This window comes from Myripristis murdjan, chromosome 10, assembly GCF_902150065.1.
Source record: "Myripristis murdjan chromosome 10, fMyrMur1.1, whole genome shotgun sequence".
Taxonomy (NCBI): Eukaryota; Metazoa; Chordata; class Actinopteri; order Holocentriformes; family Holocentridae; genus Myripristis; species Myripristis murdjan.
The window spans coordinates 14,382,386-14,398,832 of record NC_043989.1 but is presented as its reverse complement, the minus strand read 5'-3'; the positions used below and the strand labels follow the sequence as shown (position 1 = coordinate 14,398,832).

Below are 16,447 nucleotides of genomic sequence, written 5' to 3'. Positions count from 1 at the left end.
AATGTTAGGCCATACCACACAGAGATCAAATAAAATCTCTCTAAGCAGTTCCTCTTGGGTAGACCAACAGAGCACAGACAGAGCAATTGAGCTTGTGGTCTGCTCCTATTGAGCAGTCAGGCATCACACAACTGCTGTGGGAACTTAACGGCTAGATAAATAGTGTGTGATTTGTGTGAGGTCAAGCAGTACTGGTGTGATAAAGGGACTATTATTTGAAAAACAAACATGGAAAATGATCTAATAAACACTTGAACAGCTTTGAAAGGAGTGTGTTAGACTAAGCACAGGGCAACAGGCTGCTAGATCGCCAGAGGAAGCAGGCGAACTGGGATCCACACACACTCATACAGCAACAAGAGAAGGATGAAGTGCATTAAATGTTTAGATTGATCTGCAATGTCTTTATCTATTTCAAACCCTAAAATTGTATCTCAAAGGGTTGACATATATTTAATTATTTCTTCTGAATCCATAACTGTGCTGACGAGTCATTACATATTAAACACATCTGGTTAAAATTCATTTTGGCTGTCTTGACAGATACACATACAAAATCTTCTCTCATGCAATGCCCTTGCACAATCTGTAGTTGAGTTACAGTAGTAAAAACCTATGTGACGCTTCAGGGGAAACTTAGAAAAACAGTAGCCAAAGCAGGAAATCATAGTCAATGACCAGGGCTTCCCGTGCAATCACGCTCTCCCTTCCATCTCCAGAAGACACCATGGCACCAGAGGAACCCCCCCCCCCCTTCTTTCTCTCTGACAGAGACTGAGCTACTCCAGTCTATCACAAACAATGAACGAAATTGGAAGCACCTTGAGCAAAATGAAAAAGAGGCAGCACTGAATGCCGCCCGAGTAACAGCACTGAACTCAAAATGTGTAGCATATCTTTATTGTTTACTCACAGCTGTCATATATTTGGCATTTCCCAGAATGCGCTGATTGTTATTTTTGGCGTTGTAAGAGCTAGAATATGTTTCATCTTTCAAAAGGTGCTTCCAATCTCATTCATCTCATTCACAGTGTTTGTAGTTCTAGCTTAGGACTCTTGGAAGCTTTTTTTGATATGGCTATTTCATTCTATTGCAGTCTGAAAGCCTACACCATAAAATCAGCTTCCTGTATGTGATTAATAACTGTATTCACACATACACAATTACCAAATGCTTCTTTCTTCCTTTCTTTCTTTCTTTCTTTTGTTGTCTCGCTGACTCACTCTTTTTTTCCTAAGGGACTGGATGTCTTCCAGTTCTTGTATCATGCAGGAAAAAGTCAAGCGTCTCATTGACCATTTCTGGTATCTGGCCATTAGGAGACACTAAATACCATTCCTTTTTTCTTTTGTCTTAGCTCACTCCAGATCCCACTGTTGGTGTCGACCACCCTGTGGAAATCGTTTTTATTGAAAGACTTCAGTGACCTTATTACAGTTATATGTAAGCAGACACAACTGATTTGTGAATAAAATACAAATAAGTCCAAAAAAAAAAAAAAAAAAAGTCCTCATCAGTGTTACAGTTTATAGAACCAGTCGTTATTCTTATTTCAAAACAACGTCATGCTCTGCTTTTTCTCACACTGGCAAATTAATTGACATTACTTGACATGGAGAGGACAATATCAGTGTAAAAAATCAAATAATGATGGCTTTTATTTATACTCTTGTTCCCCATTTTGTTCACTTGATTGGCTCACTGCCCTGTGTTTAGTGAAAGCATCAGTAACCAGTAATTTCCTAAGTGAGGGACACCTAGCAAATCTCACCTTTGACATAGACATAGACAGAACTGATGTGGCCTGTGTCTTTATGGGAGTGTTGACAGCTGTATGTCCCAGTGTCATTCACACTCAGGTTTTTGACTGACAGTCTGCTGCAGTGCGAGTGTGCTTTTGGGTCACACTTATCTACTTTCACGTCTTCTGATGACACAGATCGAAAAGGAAGGGTCCAGTGTAGTTGGTCAGAGCCCCTGAAAGAAACAAAACAATGAGATGGTTGGTATGACTGTGCGTGAATCACGTAGAAAGCTCATCACACACACACACACGCACACACACACACACACACACACACACACACACACACACACACACACACACACACACACACACACACACACACACACACACACATGCCCGCACACACACAAATCAACCTCAAATCACTTCAGTCAACAACACTGAAATTAATCACCTCCTCAATTTAAGGCTTGGTGATTGAGGCTAATTTAGACTAAAAAATAGTGTTACATAGACATAGGTCTGTAAACTAGAATTGCTATACAGTGTGATTTTGGATTTGAAACATAAGATTGCACAATCTGTATAGTAGGCATGTTCTCAAGGAATAAAGTGTCAAATAAGTTTAATAAATTTTGCTAAGCATATTTTTCAAGTGTCACACCATTTGGTATAGTGGCCAGCTGGTTAGTTGAGGATGGCAGCTGCATCACCTCTCAGGACTTTTACTTGATGATTATTCTGAAGTTTATTTTCTTTTAATCTGGAGAGATCTAATAACTTAAACTTTCACATGGGAACATGGTTCTGTGGGATGATGTGCTCAACTACCAAATATTTCCACACACTATCCATTTTAAAGCTCTCATTAAAGAGATCCCAGAGGAACTTCAAACATGTCTCACATACCATTGCCTTTGCCTGCAGCACTCTGGGTCGAGCAACCTCAAGCTCTCATCCAGCGACAGAAACTAAGACAGTATGGGTCAGGCCTCTTAGCTCATGGCCTTATAGGGAAGCATTACATTAGATAGATATGTGTTACTTAGCATTCCTGGAGGGTCTACAAAATGATGCAAGACTCTCTGAATTCTTGACACGTGTTTGAAGCACATTTGGGTCCCACCAACCCTAAAGGAAACTGCAACAGATTGATATATGTGGACCATTACCACACTGGTTCCTGTCTATCAGTACTGCAGGCTTTTTGAAGCCTGTGAGTATCCTGAAGCCGAGTCAGGTCGCTTTTTCTTCCCGTGGTCTGTCTGTCATGCAATGAGACCAGGGTTTGAAACTTGTTGGCTGTTGTGAAAGATATCAGAAACAGAGCACTGCCTAGAGCAGAGCAACTCCTCTCCTCCAGACTGACCTTTCATCTGGTTTATCATCAAGCTAAGGGCAAGAGACACTAACATGTTTGATGATCCTTTTTTGGTGAAGGCTGACAGTGAGGAATTTTTGTCCCCTGGCAGGCGGAGCCTAATAGTGGCTGTGTTGGTCCATCCATCCATCCATCCAACAGTTTATTCCAAGGCAACACACATGGAAATTTATTGGGTGGATTGCCATGAATTTGGTGAACACATTCATGCTCCACAGAAAATAAACCATGTCAGTTTGGGTGACCAGATGTCCTTTCCCTTTCGAGCCACATCCAGGCAAAAAAATAAAAAAAAATCTGGCTCATATTCATTCACTCATTTAGTCATTAATTTTTTTAAGCCACTTATCCTAATTAGGGTCACAGGGTGATGGAGGCTATCCCAGTGCTCATTGTGCAGAAGGTGGGGAAACCCTGGACAGGTCGCCAGTCCATCACAGATTTGGCTTATTTGCATATCTCAAAATCCATTGGCTCGGTTACAATGAACTTTGGTAAGTGTGTTAAAGCTCTTCAGAGGATAAACGTTGTCACTTCTGGCGACCTCATGACCTTCTGGCGCCACCATTAAGCCAAATGGTCCAACTTGCCACGATATTTACTGAGTGTATTCATACTCCCAAAAGGAGCATTCAACTTGATTTGATCACCCCATCGCCTTTGCTCTTGTGCCACCCTTAGGTCAAAATGTTTCATATCTCAACATGTGTTGGGCAGATTGCTGTGAAATTTGGAAAACCACATTCATGCTACCCAGAGGATGAACCTTATCAACTTTGGTGACCTCATGACTTTTCCTACAGCACCACCCTCAGGCTAAAACATACAAACCTCATACTTCCATTGGTTGCATTCCCATGACGTACCCCAAGGCAATGGGGCACCAGAGGCAGAGGGTCAGCACTTTTCATAACAAGTTATTCATGGATATCCACTTATACTCACTTGCCACGTGAATCAGGGAGCAACATTATTCAGCACTTACATAGTGCAATTCACATTGCTGATGGCTAAATTCGCTTTCGGTTCTCTTTGGAATGGACATAAGCAGAGGGTGTTACATACCTGCATACAAGAGTGAATGAGCCCCCACTGTGATGAATGTGGTGGTTCACAGAAGGCCGTATTATAGGTGCCAGCAGGTTTGCTTGTTCCATATTTCCTGCTGAAGGCACACATAAACAAAAACACACATGAACCCACACATACATGTGGACACACATACCCCCCCACACACACACCTCGCCCCATCCACCCACTCCACCACACACACACACACACACACACACACACACACATAGACAATTCAGCACACCCACACATTTGCAACTTCTTAGCAACTGTCTCTACTAAACAATAGTGTAAAAGATACTTCGGACTTTCCCATGAATCACTTCGGCACTATGTTCACTTAAGCTGGTCTGGTCCAAGTGACTCTGCTGTGAGAGAACTGGGGGTGTTTCCAGTGCAAACCACGGAGGACAGGTTGGTGAACGGATTGTGCGGTCTGGTAGTGATGAACAGTGTGTTTGTTTGTTTGTGTGAACAAGGGAAACGAACAGTAGGTGGAGGAACAGAAGGGAAGAATAAGCTGTGGCCCTAAGCCTGAGAGATCAAACCAACTGAGGACTGAAGAGAACCCAAGACCCAGATGAGGCCCTTCCAACAGATCTCCAAATCAACCCTCATACATCCCGCAAACATACATACTGCTTTGTTTATGGGGCAAATTATATTTGAACTTAACACTGACCTTGTCTGTGCTCTAGGTACATATTATTACATTTGAAGGGGGCAAGGAGAGGTTGAGATGGTAGATTTCAAGGTGGCCTCTATTTGGTTTACAGCCAGCTGTATCTGTTGACAGGTCCCACTCACACCGGTCAACATAGGAAGCTCTGTGATTCACTCTCCAATCCAGGAGGTGTCATAGTCCCTTATGCGATTTCCTTCTTTTCACTGACCTCGCTGAACAGCTGGCTGCTGTGGTCAGAACTGTTACCAGGCAAACAAGTTTATTAACACAATCCTTCAAATATGACCGTCTGCAGGGAAACTTTTATTTGTGTCATAGAATCCAGAAAGACAATAGAGTTACACAACAGCTTACTCCCTGGTTGACATGCTGGCACATGTGCTGGCTGAAACCTGTGTGCACGTGTACACACACATAAACACATGCACACAAACATATGCATGCATGCTTAGACACATACACACACAGAAAGAAGTGCACACTCGCTAGCCTAGTCCTTGCTGCATGTTCTGAACAGCTGTTGCCTAAGAATGAGCTGATGGTACCAGTGTTGGCAGTGGCACTAAATATCAGCTTCCTCACACAATATTATAACATTATTGTCTTATTGTCCAAGGTTATAGGAAGGGTAGGGGAAGGGATGTGGCTCATGTTCTTTCATGCAATTTAACTCGTGTTAAGAAAACATACTGTACTCTCACCAGATTTTGGGATGAATAAAAACCAATGTTCCTGATTCAGATATACATTTTCTACTAATTTATCAAGATATGTTTCCCGAAGAATGTTTTCAAAAGCAAATATGCATTTGTCTTCCCACATGTCTAGAAACCAGCATAAAGTTGATGTAACTCAATTGCTGGGAATGAAAACATTGTAATAATGCATTAAATTGAATTTGACCACTGCAATTTGTTAAATACTGAGAATAAAATGTACAGTGTATCTGGTTCTGATTACTGCATGCTCAAGATATCTGTTTGACCTCTGTCTTTTGAAAAACACATTTACAAACACACGCATGCATGTATGTACCTGTGTGCATTGATAACAACCTGACTTTTTATCATAGTATAGCAAGCATCTCATCTTTTGGCCTTTTTCTCCCTGTTCTCCTCAGTAACACACTACAGATGGATGAATCAGCAGGGGCCCCCAGCAGCCCACTTAAAAGAACAGCCCTATCCCATCTCTGTTTCGCTACACTCCCACCAAACCCCCACCTGCCCCAATTCCTGCCCAACGCTGACCTCAGCAAACGTCCCAATAACCCCCCCCCAAACAGCTGTGTGCTGCATTCTTCCAGCAGATCGCCTGAAAAATGCAAGAAATGGGGCTTATTGTGGTGGTTCAAAGGACCCTGAAGCTGGTTCTCATTAGGAGCCATTAAGAAGAGGACAGGCATGGAACAAACAGAGAGAGCAGGGACAGAGAGTGAGGGAGAGGGTGAGAGAGAGGGAGAGGGAGAGGGTGAGGGAGAGGGAGAGGGAAAGGGAAAGGGAGAGGGAGAGGGAAAGGGAGAGAGAGTTGTGGCTCAGTTTCTGTACCTCTGTCAACTGACTTGGGCGTATCACCATTTGGCCAACTTGACGGAGACTAGACTAGGATCTCATTCATATGTTCTTGTCCTCACATGGCACAGAGGAAGGGAAGCAGCACAGGACACAGTGTTGTGAAAACATCTGTGGTATGTTCACTACCAGCCAGGAAATGAAGACTAGGTTTTGCTTAACACAGAGTTGGATTCCAAGATCTACTCTGCACTATTCAGAAATATCTGTGGGCCAGAAAATGCAATTCAAATATTTAGTCTGCAAGAACAGATGAGGACCAAAACAATGACAAAATACATCTTAAACAGTTTTTCTATTAATATAAAGCTATTTTTCATAAGCATTAGATTAATTTAAAAAATATGATCATATGATCAAATATGATCAAGGAAAATAAAATAAAATAAAAAAAAAAAAACAATTTGAATTTATTAGAAAAGCACTGTAACTTTTCAGTGTGATATGGTAAAAATGTGGGCATTGGGTGCACCCCAACAGCTCAGCAGATAGTGCACCACTTGTTAAAGCCGAGTCCTGATCGCAGCATTTGGGGTTCGAATCTGACCTCAGGCCATTTGCTGCATGTCACCCCCCCTCTCTTCCCTGCCTGTCCGGTCCCTCCCTACTGCGACTGTCAAATAAAGCAGAAATGCCCAAAAAAAAAAAAAAAAAAAAAAAAATCTTCAAAAGATTTGGTGAGATGAGGATTGAGAAAAAATATTCCTTAAATGTGAGAGCCTCACATTTTAGTAATTTTATACATTTCTATCTGTGTAGAGAATACTAGAATTGATTCCTGGCATTATTCTAAGCTCAAAACTTGTATATGGTCAGTCAGAACAACTGTAAAAAACTGAAGCTCAGTCAACCAATATAAGGTTACGAGTATGTGAGAGAAAAGAACTAGCTCCAGAGTGATATTGTGTAATAAAAGCTGCTATTACAGTATGAGATGACTGTACATTCTCTGACTTGAACAGGAAACCCCCAGTCTCTACCCTTGAAGTGCAGGGAATAATGTGCGGAATTCCCTTCTCTTTTTCAGAAGGTACACTTCATCTCCCTGCACTTCCCTTCCGGCCATGAAACAAGGATACTGTCTCAGGAGTACGGGCAGAGGATCTTTTTTTGGTGTTTCAAGGTAAAAGCAACAATATAACGACTCCCTTGTTTAACCTTGCCACTTCATTTTTTTGTCATTTTAACAGTGATAACAAAAGGCATAGAAAGGGTGTGGGGTGTATAAAAGAGAGTGGTGAGTCATCTTGGCTAAAATGTGTCCATGGATGCAGAAGCGCAATAGTAGCCAGTCTGTGACCACCACACAGGGTTATTTCCTGTCTTAGCACCAAAGGGCAAAGAGAATTCAGTTTAGCCACAAAAAAATCCTAACAATGTGCCATATTGTCAAACAACACAACACTCAACATATGTATTGATTTCAAAATTGTCTTTTGATCAGTAATTCAATCTAATAATTTAAATGTGGTGTAAGATTTTCACAAATTATACAAGTGGATTCAGTAGCAGAGTCTACACCAAGCAATAGGACTGAAATAGTGGTTAAATACAAAACGCGTACTGGATCATCATTAGGGCCCCCTACCTCTTATTTTAGGAGCTAAAAAATGTATGCAGTTTTGAATTACACCTGATCTATTCTCTAACAGTATCACTGCTGTATGGCGTGACAATGCAGCTCTCCTGCTGAAATGGTGACATTTCATGGTAAGTTGCCAGAGACTGTCAAGGCAGACAAACAATGAAACAAATTCACAAGAGGCTTCTACACGCTGGTGGCAGATTTACAACACAGAGTCAAAACCCTTGACAAGAGCTGGGACCACCTGCCAAAATAAGAAGTTGCTACTACTGCTCTAGCTGTGCTATACAGCCTCAGTGTCCTGGAATATTCTCTCATAAGGGGTCCTTCTGAAATCCCTCCACTTTGCCAACTGCAAGGTTAAGACAACAGTTAGAGAGAGTGCCTTTTTTATTTGCCTTATATTAGTCTTTGGAGATTTGGAGACAAAATGCCCTGGACTCCTCTTAAAAAAGCAAAATAAAGGAACATCTGGCCATGATGGGTGGTCATTTCAGGTTATATAGAGTTGAGTACAGCCAACAACTGAAATCTCCTGCATAAGATTCCTGACTTGTGGCCCACTGTGTAAACCCAAGGGTTCTCGTTCCATAATATGTATGATTAAGGCTAGAAGGCAGACAGAAGCTCCTTGAAATTGAAATCTCAAGCAGGTTTAAAGGAAATATATTGCTGGCTCAGGGTGGATTTAAGGAGGTATAGGGGACATGCCACTTTTATCCTATGTCAAGATCGGCTATAAGAAACAACTAATATCCCATCTGACTGACTTTGGCTGCTTCTCCCAATCAAAGTATCTGTTATGTGCACTGGAGGTGTGTGTGTATGTTTTTTTCACTTGTGCTGTCTGCACGGGCTCAGTGAGCGATGAGCCCCTACTGCACTTGGCTGACCTCTCATCACTCCCATTTTCCACTCCATCTCAAGTGTCCAACCAGGAGAGAAAAAACGACTGAAAAACAAATTAAGTGGAACATCAACTCCTTTGGCCAGAAATACTGTTTCAAGAGATGTGAAGCCTTTTGAAGAATAATAAACGACTAATACAATAGTGTAAGTTAAGATAAGAACTCTTCAGTTTACACTGACTCTTAAGCTTATTTTTTCATCTTGAAAGTATATGAAACAGTCAAAAATCACAAGCCCTCCAGTTTCAAGCTCAATCATCACTTCTGCTTTATTTGTTAGTTCAGAACACACAGTCTACGCAAAACCACATAAGCTGGCCTTCAACTCCACCAACTAAAACAATGTAAATCTACAAACTTGAATAAATCCTTCACAGGCTTTATCTCACAAATCTGTAGACAACTGTATAACATGAGGATGATGAACAGTGTTCTAATTATTTTTGCACAGTACTTGGATCTGCCAAGATAACTGTGATATTTACAGATCCAATAAAGGCTATTAATGTTATTGCATGCATCACAATACATGTGGTGAATGCTTGACATTTCTCATTTCTTTGAAGTCCTGAAATAAAGGCAACATGGCACACAGAGCTGCAGAAAAGTTCCCCCTCAATCCGAGTCGTCATGCCACATTGAGACTGGTGTCAACAGGCCATGGAACACAAGCACTTGATCTGTGCAAATCAAAAGCAGCTTTAAATTACTTTCAAAGTCAAATATTTACAAATGATCTGATAGGCCACACTACATTTTAAACAGCATCTTCCTTATCACTCAGTCACTGATGTAATTACATTTACACAATTTGAAAGGCTTGAAGGAAAACAACAGATTGTGGGGAAAAAGGGACAGAGTCAAAATGTGTCCATGTAAAATGATTAAAGCACCTGTGACTGCCTCTAACATCAATTCTGTCAAAATCCTGAAAATGTGGTGGCAGCAAACCATTGCTGATGAGATGCTCCATGAAACACTTAATCTTAGGTTTTCTGGCTAAAAATTAATTCAGTGTCTCTGTGATTCATGTACCTGGGTAAACCAGTAACACAGTTCGGCTTTACCCTGATATGTCTAGATATACTGTCAACAACTAATGGCTACTGCCATTCAGTAGCTGGCATGCAGAAACAATGCTCTCCTTTCCTCTCCACCATTGTCTTGTGGAAGGAGTTTGACAAAGCTGAATATGAGCATAAGGAGCTTCGGGAAGAAATCTTTGCTCAGGTAGCGTGTCACATTTCCGTGAACTCTACCGGTCAGAACAATTCCAGGGTGCCTCTTGCCCCTACGTCCGCTTCCTTCTTGTGTCTTTCCCACGCTCTGCGTGTGGACAGTGAAGGAAATCTACTTAAAAACATTGTAGACAAAGATACAGAACCTGAGTGTGTGTGTGTGTGTGTGTGTGTGTGTGTGTGTGTGTGTGAGAGAGAGAGTGTGTGTGCACGTGAGTGAGTGTTGGGGGGGTGCTAGTATTTCCATTGTTTGGATGGGCTGTTTATTTGGACATGATGAGGAAGGCTTGCTGGATATCTCAGTGGTGCACCAGGTCTGGCACAAGGTGGAAGAACATCCACCTTTTATACTCTATCTTGTTTTTGTGCAGAGACATGAAGACAGTGATGCTGTTAAGTAATAACAATTATTGTATTCTGAGAGAAAATATTTATTCTATTGCCAAAATGTTTAATCACCTTCCACACTAGAATATGCACAGATAACAATTGCTGGAATAAACACTTTTCCATAATATAAAATACAGACTGTCATGGAATATTTGAAGTGTATCCCAGAGTCCAAAATCAGTCTTTAACCAATTAAATAACTTTTGCCTTATGATATGGAGCACATCTATCTGTTGCAATTTGCCCACAACCTGTGGAACCCAGTACAATAAAATGCTATTAACATGTTAATAATCACAAAAAAAAAAAACAAAAAAAAAAACTATGGGACAAGACTACCTCTAGCGGTCTTTGCAATAACTGCAAGCCCAATGACAGCCTTACCTGACGGCACACAAATTTCCTCAAATCATACAACTAAGATTTTGGAATAAAAATGACTCCTCTGTCACATCCATAAACAAAGCCAACCGTTTCAATGAAGATGTGGCTGCAACGCATCATTATCAGTATTATAAAATTCATATGCACAAAACTCAACATTATAGTCTAATGATGATGAATGAAACATAAGCTAAAGAAAAAATTGAGAAGAAGGAAAAAAGACTCACATTGTCAGAGGTTTTGAGACCACTGACAAAGTGAAATGTCAGGGGGAAAAAAACTTAATGAAAGGATCTAGCAGTCAAACTGGACGATGTAAAACTACGGAGGCTATTTTTGCCGATTCGTGTGAAATATTACTAATAAGAGTGAATAAATAACCTGCATAAGGGTAAATAATTTCTTACCGTTTGCGGCTGCGGTACAATAAAAGATGACAACGGTCAGTGTTAGGCAGGCTGATGGGACCATTCTGTCACCCCACAGACAAATCTTCCCCAAAATCCAAACCGCTGAAAAGTAATAAGAGTTCCTGATAGTAGTTCCGAGTGATGGACAAAAAGTTTTTCTTAAAGCTGACAGAGGAGCTGCTTCAAATCAAAACGTGTGTTAATCCACCAAAACCTCAGGTGTGAATAAAAGAAGCGGCAATGATTCTGCCGTATCCCATGACGCGTTTCGCAGGGGAGCTCTCCTGCGCAGTTTGGTAGTCCAACTCGAATCTGCAACGCAGGAGACGGATGAACGATTGTATCCTCGGGGCAGGTGCTCTCAAAGAAAAGAAAAATGAAATAAAGAAATAAAGAAAAGGAAATGGAAAGGAAAAACGCCGAGTTTATTGATAAAAATGATGCCCTCCCCAAAAAATTGAGCGTATTTCAGTTTCTAATTAGTAAGCTATACCATGAATGGTCAATCAGCCCCCGACTCTCACATGCGTCTGGGACAACAATTTCTCCTCCTTTTCGCCTCTGTGCAACACTTGCAGTCCATGCGTGAGGCACGTTTTATAGAGACAGAGGAAGGACGCAACGTCACGCTTTTCTGACAAACTCCAGTCTGCAAGCTATTGAGGAGGAGAAAATCACTGCATGCTGGGTTTGGCACAAAATTGTTACGGTCAAAGTTTCATTTGGCAAAGCCTTCACAGCAGCACTACTATAATACATTTTACAAGGATACTATAACTGTGACAGCACAATGGCGAGGAATATCCCTAACCTTGGGAATATTTTATGAAATCGCTATGGGATTACTATAATACTTTTTGTTTTGTGTAGTTTTTAGCTGACAGAACCACTGTGGACGCTATTGAGATGATTGTGTGAGATTTAGCACAACACTGTGCCACTAATGTTATAGTTATATGGCCTAAAAATTTAGTTCAGTTCAAGTATTTCAGTATCATGGCATTTATATTAACCATGATAACCATGGTAAATAAAAGCGTGAAGAACAGTCTTATTTAGCCAATATTTGATATGGATTTTTTTGTGTGTGTGTGTGTGTGTGTTTAACACTACCCATGATAAAATCAACCCACTAGGGTTAAAGGTGACAGCATTTATCTAAAGAGGAAAAATAACATCAGGTGAACACTCACTGTGATGTCAGATAGAATGAGTTTAGAATAAATATTTGCTGGATTTATTTTTAACTTAAGAAACAGGACATGCAGCTTTTTATATCAATGTAAATAATCCTCCTTGAGTCCCCTCTGTTGTCCAGCAGTACCTCCCCCGGTGTGTGGATGTGCTGCAGACTGTTTTCTTTTATCACTGTAACAATTACTTTGCTACTGTAGCTCCCAGTAGCAGGTACTGTAAATAAGAACATCCTGCCCTCACCTTTCCGCCCATGTCAGGACTGAACAGCCACCATTTTGGAGACACATTCTGAAGAAGACAACAGCAAATCCAAACCTTGCAGTGTTTCCAAAGTGAGGCCAGGCAGAAGTGGTGAAATGTGATGAACACCACTCTTCCTTCCCTGTAGCAGGACAACAGTGATAGGGTGCATGAGAACATGGGAAAAAACTGAAAAAAAACTCCTGCGGGAGTCAAAGTAGATTCTGTGTGATTTTCAGGCCATGATCACAGAGACTGCAGCAAGAAGAGTTGGCCCACAACACAATCAAATCTCAAAGAGACAAAAACTGACTTGGTGTCACCACAACCAAGTTAAGACAAGAGAGCTAGACAAACAAACAAACAAAACAAATCAATTAATAGGCCAACGGGTTTAACGTAACTGTATGAATACAAACCCCAGATTCACAGAAGCAAAATGATATTTACAAATAAAATTTATTACTCAAACTTCAGGAAAAGGTATTGATCAATTTCCCTGGTAACTGTTGTCTTTGCTGAGATAGACATAAACGGAAATAATGAAGCAACAGCTTATTCCAAGAATCGAGGATGACGTAGCGATATTCTAATCTTGGATCATCTGGTAAACAATGCAAGTTTGGATCATTCACAGTTCATTTACAACTGGGTAGATAGATCCACAGCAAACAGGCCCGCTCTTGTATAATTACTAAAGATGTTCATGTGTTCAACTGTTTGATGATGCCTCCTTGTCAATTTTGATCAGGGAATGTTGCAATGAGACTGACAATGGTTTTCCCATAGGCCTACCCAGCTTCTTGGGAAACTGCTATTGAGCAAGTCTGTCAAGTGTGGTAACATAAGGTGACAGCCCAGGCCTAATTCTTTACACAGCTCATCACTGTATCTTGTATACCAAGGTTGGCTGGTCAACTCTTTACATGCACAGGAGCATCCCCCATTTTGGGGATGCTTCTGTGATACTTGTGTCATGCATGTCTTTTTTTTTTGGACTCAGATCCATGAATCACTTCCAAAGAAGTTTATCTGATTGCTGTTCCTAGAACATAACTGTCAAGAACTGATTTGGTTGCTGAAAGAATTCAGGGTTGCTGCCCCCTCTTCTTAGAGTAACTTGCTAATGGATTTAAAATTGAATATTTTAATATCTCTACGGGGATTCAAACTGATATTAATATCTATGGAACATGATGTCATTGACTCCTGTCCTTGCTTTTTTGAGTCACTGTTTGGATGCTACTTGCTAACAAGGATTCTGCCATTTTTTAAATTATATTATTATTAGTATTATTATTATTGTTATTGTTATTGTTATTATTAGTACTAGTAGTAGTAGCAGCAGTAGTAGTAGTAGTAGCAGCAGCAGCAGTAGTATTTATTTTGTGGGACCATTTCATGTTGTTTTGTGCTGCAACTTGCTGTAACTTTTTTGGCAAAGTCACACTTGGAAATGAAATTTTGATTCTCAAATAAATAAATAAATAAATAAAAAGATAGTTATATACGTCTACAGTGTACACAGTGAAGAGGTAAGTTTGATAAATAAATGGCATGATTCTGCAATGCTCTTCTTAGTGTGTGGCCACTTGTATGTTAAGTCGTCAGAAAGGGAAGCGTTCCCTTTGGGCCAAAAGGGCAGAAGATAAGTCTCCTGCTGGAACAATTGCTGGAAGTTGCTGGGGTGGATTTTTAAGATGTTTTATTTTAGAATCGGGTGTTTAAAACACAATATGAAGGACTGGCTCTGCTCACACAGCATGCCTTGTTTCCTTTTACCCAACAATAAAGTCCTCAGTGTAAGAAGCAGTGGCAGTAAAGACTTTCCTCAGCAGAGGAGTGGAAGGCAACTGTCTGCCCTGTGTGGTCTGGTGACCAAATGACTCGTCAGTGTTGAGTGTAAACAAGATCTCACTTTAAAGGCCCTTGCCATACTGCAGCTTTGGAAGAGGAAATATAATTTCATGGAACAACTGTTGGCAGACAAAATAAATTTTATAGTCTGAAATGTTAGCATAAGCATTTCTTGCATGACAAAAATATCATTTGTGGTCAGTTTGCAAACCAAGGTTATGAACAGAAGTACACAATCCAAAGAAGTTCAAAAGATTCTTAGAGAACAGTTGTGCATCACCGTTAACATGCAAGTATCTGGTCAACTTTTAAAGCTCAGCATGCTTTGTAAATTCCTCATTCACATGTGCTGGCTGTCCTCATGGTTTGAAGAAGTCGTGTCAGTAAGGGAAGGGAAAGGGAAAATCTGGAGAGCCATCAGTTGAAAATGCCAACAGCGGTAAAGTATTTAAGTGTACTTAAAATAACTGTATTATCAGAGAGAAGAGACATGTTCAATTTTCCACAGGCCTTTTTGCACTAAAAATGGCTTATCTCTTAAACACATCAGCTTGGAAGGATCTCATGCTCAGCCATGTTGACCACACCTAGTTTTTTCTGATAGGGTTGAGAGGGACTGCACTGGGATTTTGAACATTGTGGCTGACTCAGGAATAAGTGTTACCTGCATCCATTCATGCCCAGCAGCAGTGAATATGGATACAACAGTATACTGACATCTTAAATTCACAAACCTTCAACTTTAACTTCAAGGTCACAATTAAGTATGCAACAAGAAGAAACAGGTAACTAACCAGCAAAAAAGTAATGCATGCTTTGATGTTTTCAACGATGTAAAAATCAAGTCACCGATTCTTGAGAATTTGGATAAATCATGTCCCACTAAGAAAAATGCTATTTCTGCTGGAAATTTACAACATTTTAATGAATAAAAAGAATCAAGGGCATAATCTTGGGGTCTTTTGCACATTTGTAAGGTTTTTTCATAGGTTTATTTTTAATTTGTATTAATTTAATGATTATATGTTGGCCCATGCCGTACAAAACCAGTTGTCCTCGGATAGGAGATAATCATTTCAACTTGATTAAAACAACAAAAAGTAATAATTTCACTGAATAATATCTTTACCACATGAAAGAGTACATCATAATATGTAATAAAAACTACAAACGATGGGTTTTGAACAATATTTACTATTATTTTGTGGTTGCTCAAAATGTGTCCCAGATATTCGTCACCACCGTCAGATATTTATTTAAAAAAATAAAAAATAAAAAAACTACAAGGTCAATTACATTCCTGAGGACCCCTTTTCAAACCTTCAGCTCTACTGCATGCTTCAAGACCACTCAGGCTCCTGGAAGTTTTCTATTTTCTCTTAAATCTCTTCATATTTTGGGACACTGCTACTGTCACAACCATAAATTGTCAACACCGTCACTTCTGTATAAAAAATATTAAATTAGATTATGGAATAAATGTATACTTTTTATGAAGAGGTCTGATGCAGGTAGCAACAGGGCGAAAACAAGCTGGCTAATGTGAACAACTCATGCTTATCATGTGAAAGAGTAGGTTTTTGTCACCACCGTCAGACGTCACCACCGTCAGGTTTTCTGTCTGACGGTGATGACTGAAGTCTGAAAAATGCTTTTAACAGTGCTCAGGACTGTTACTTTTTATACCAAATAGTTAAATAAAGTTGTTAAGCAAGAAGCCATTGACTTGAGTGGTATAAATTTTGGAAATGTATGTTTTAATGAGGCAACTGTCACCACCGT

At 40.2% G+C, this 16,447-nt stretch overlaps 1 protein-coding gene across 1 annotated transcript in view; it reads right to left on the bottom strand.

Moving 5' to 3' along the window:
* Window positions 1-11,922, bottom strand: part of kdrl (kinase insert domain receptor like) — a 45,618-nt gene extending 33,696 nt beyond the window's left edge. The window contains exons 1-3 of the mRNA XM_030062470.1: window positions 11,369-11,922; window positions 4,195-4,294; window positions 1,773-1,978 (exon numbers count right to left, since the gene is read on the bottom strand). Of these exons, the coding sequence (XP_029918330.1) occupies window positions 1,773-1,978; window positions 4,195-4,294; window positions 11,369-11,432 (370 nt within the window). The 5' untranslated portion in view covers window positions 11,433-11,922. The remainder of the gene's footprint in view (window positions 1-1,772; window positions 1,979-4,194; window positions 4,295-11,368) is intronic.
* Between the last annotated feature and the right edge of the window lie 4,525 nt (window positions 11,923-16,447).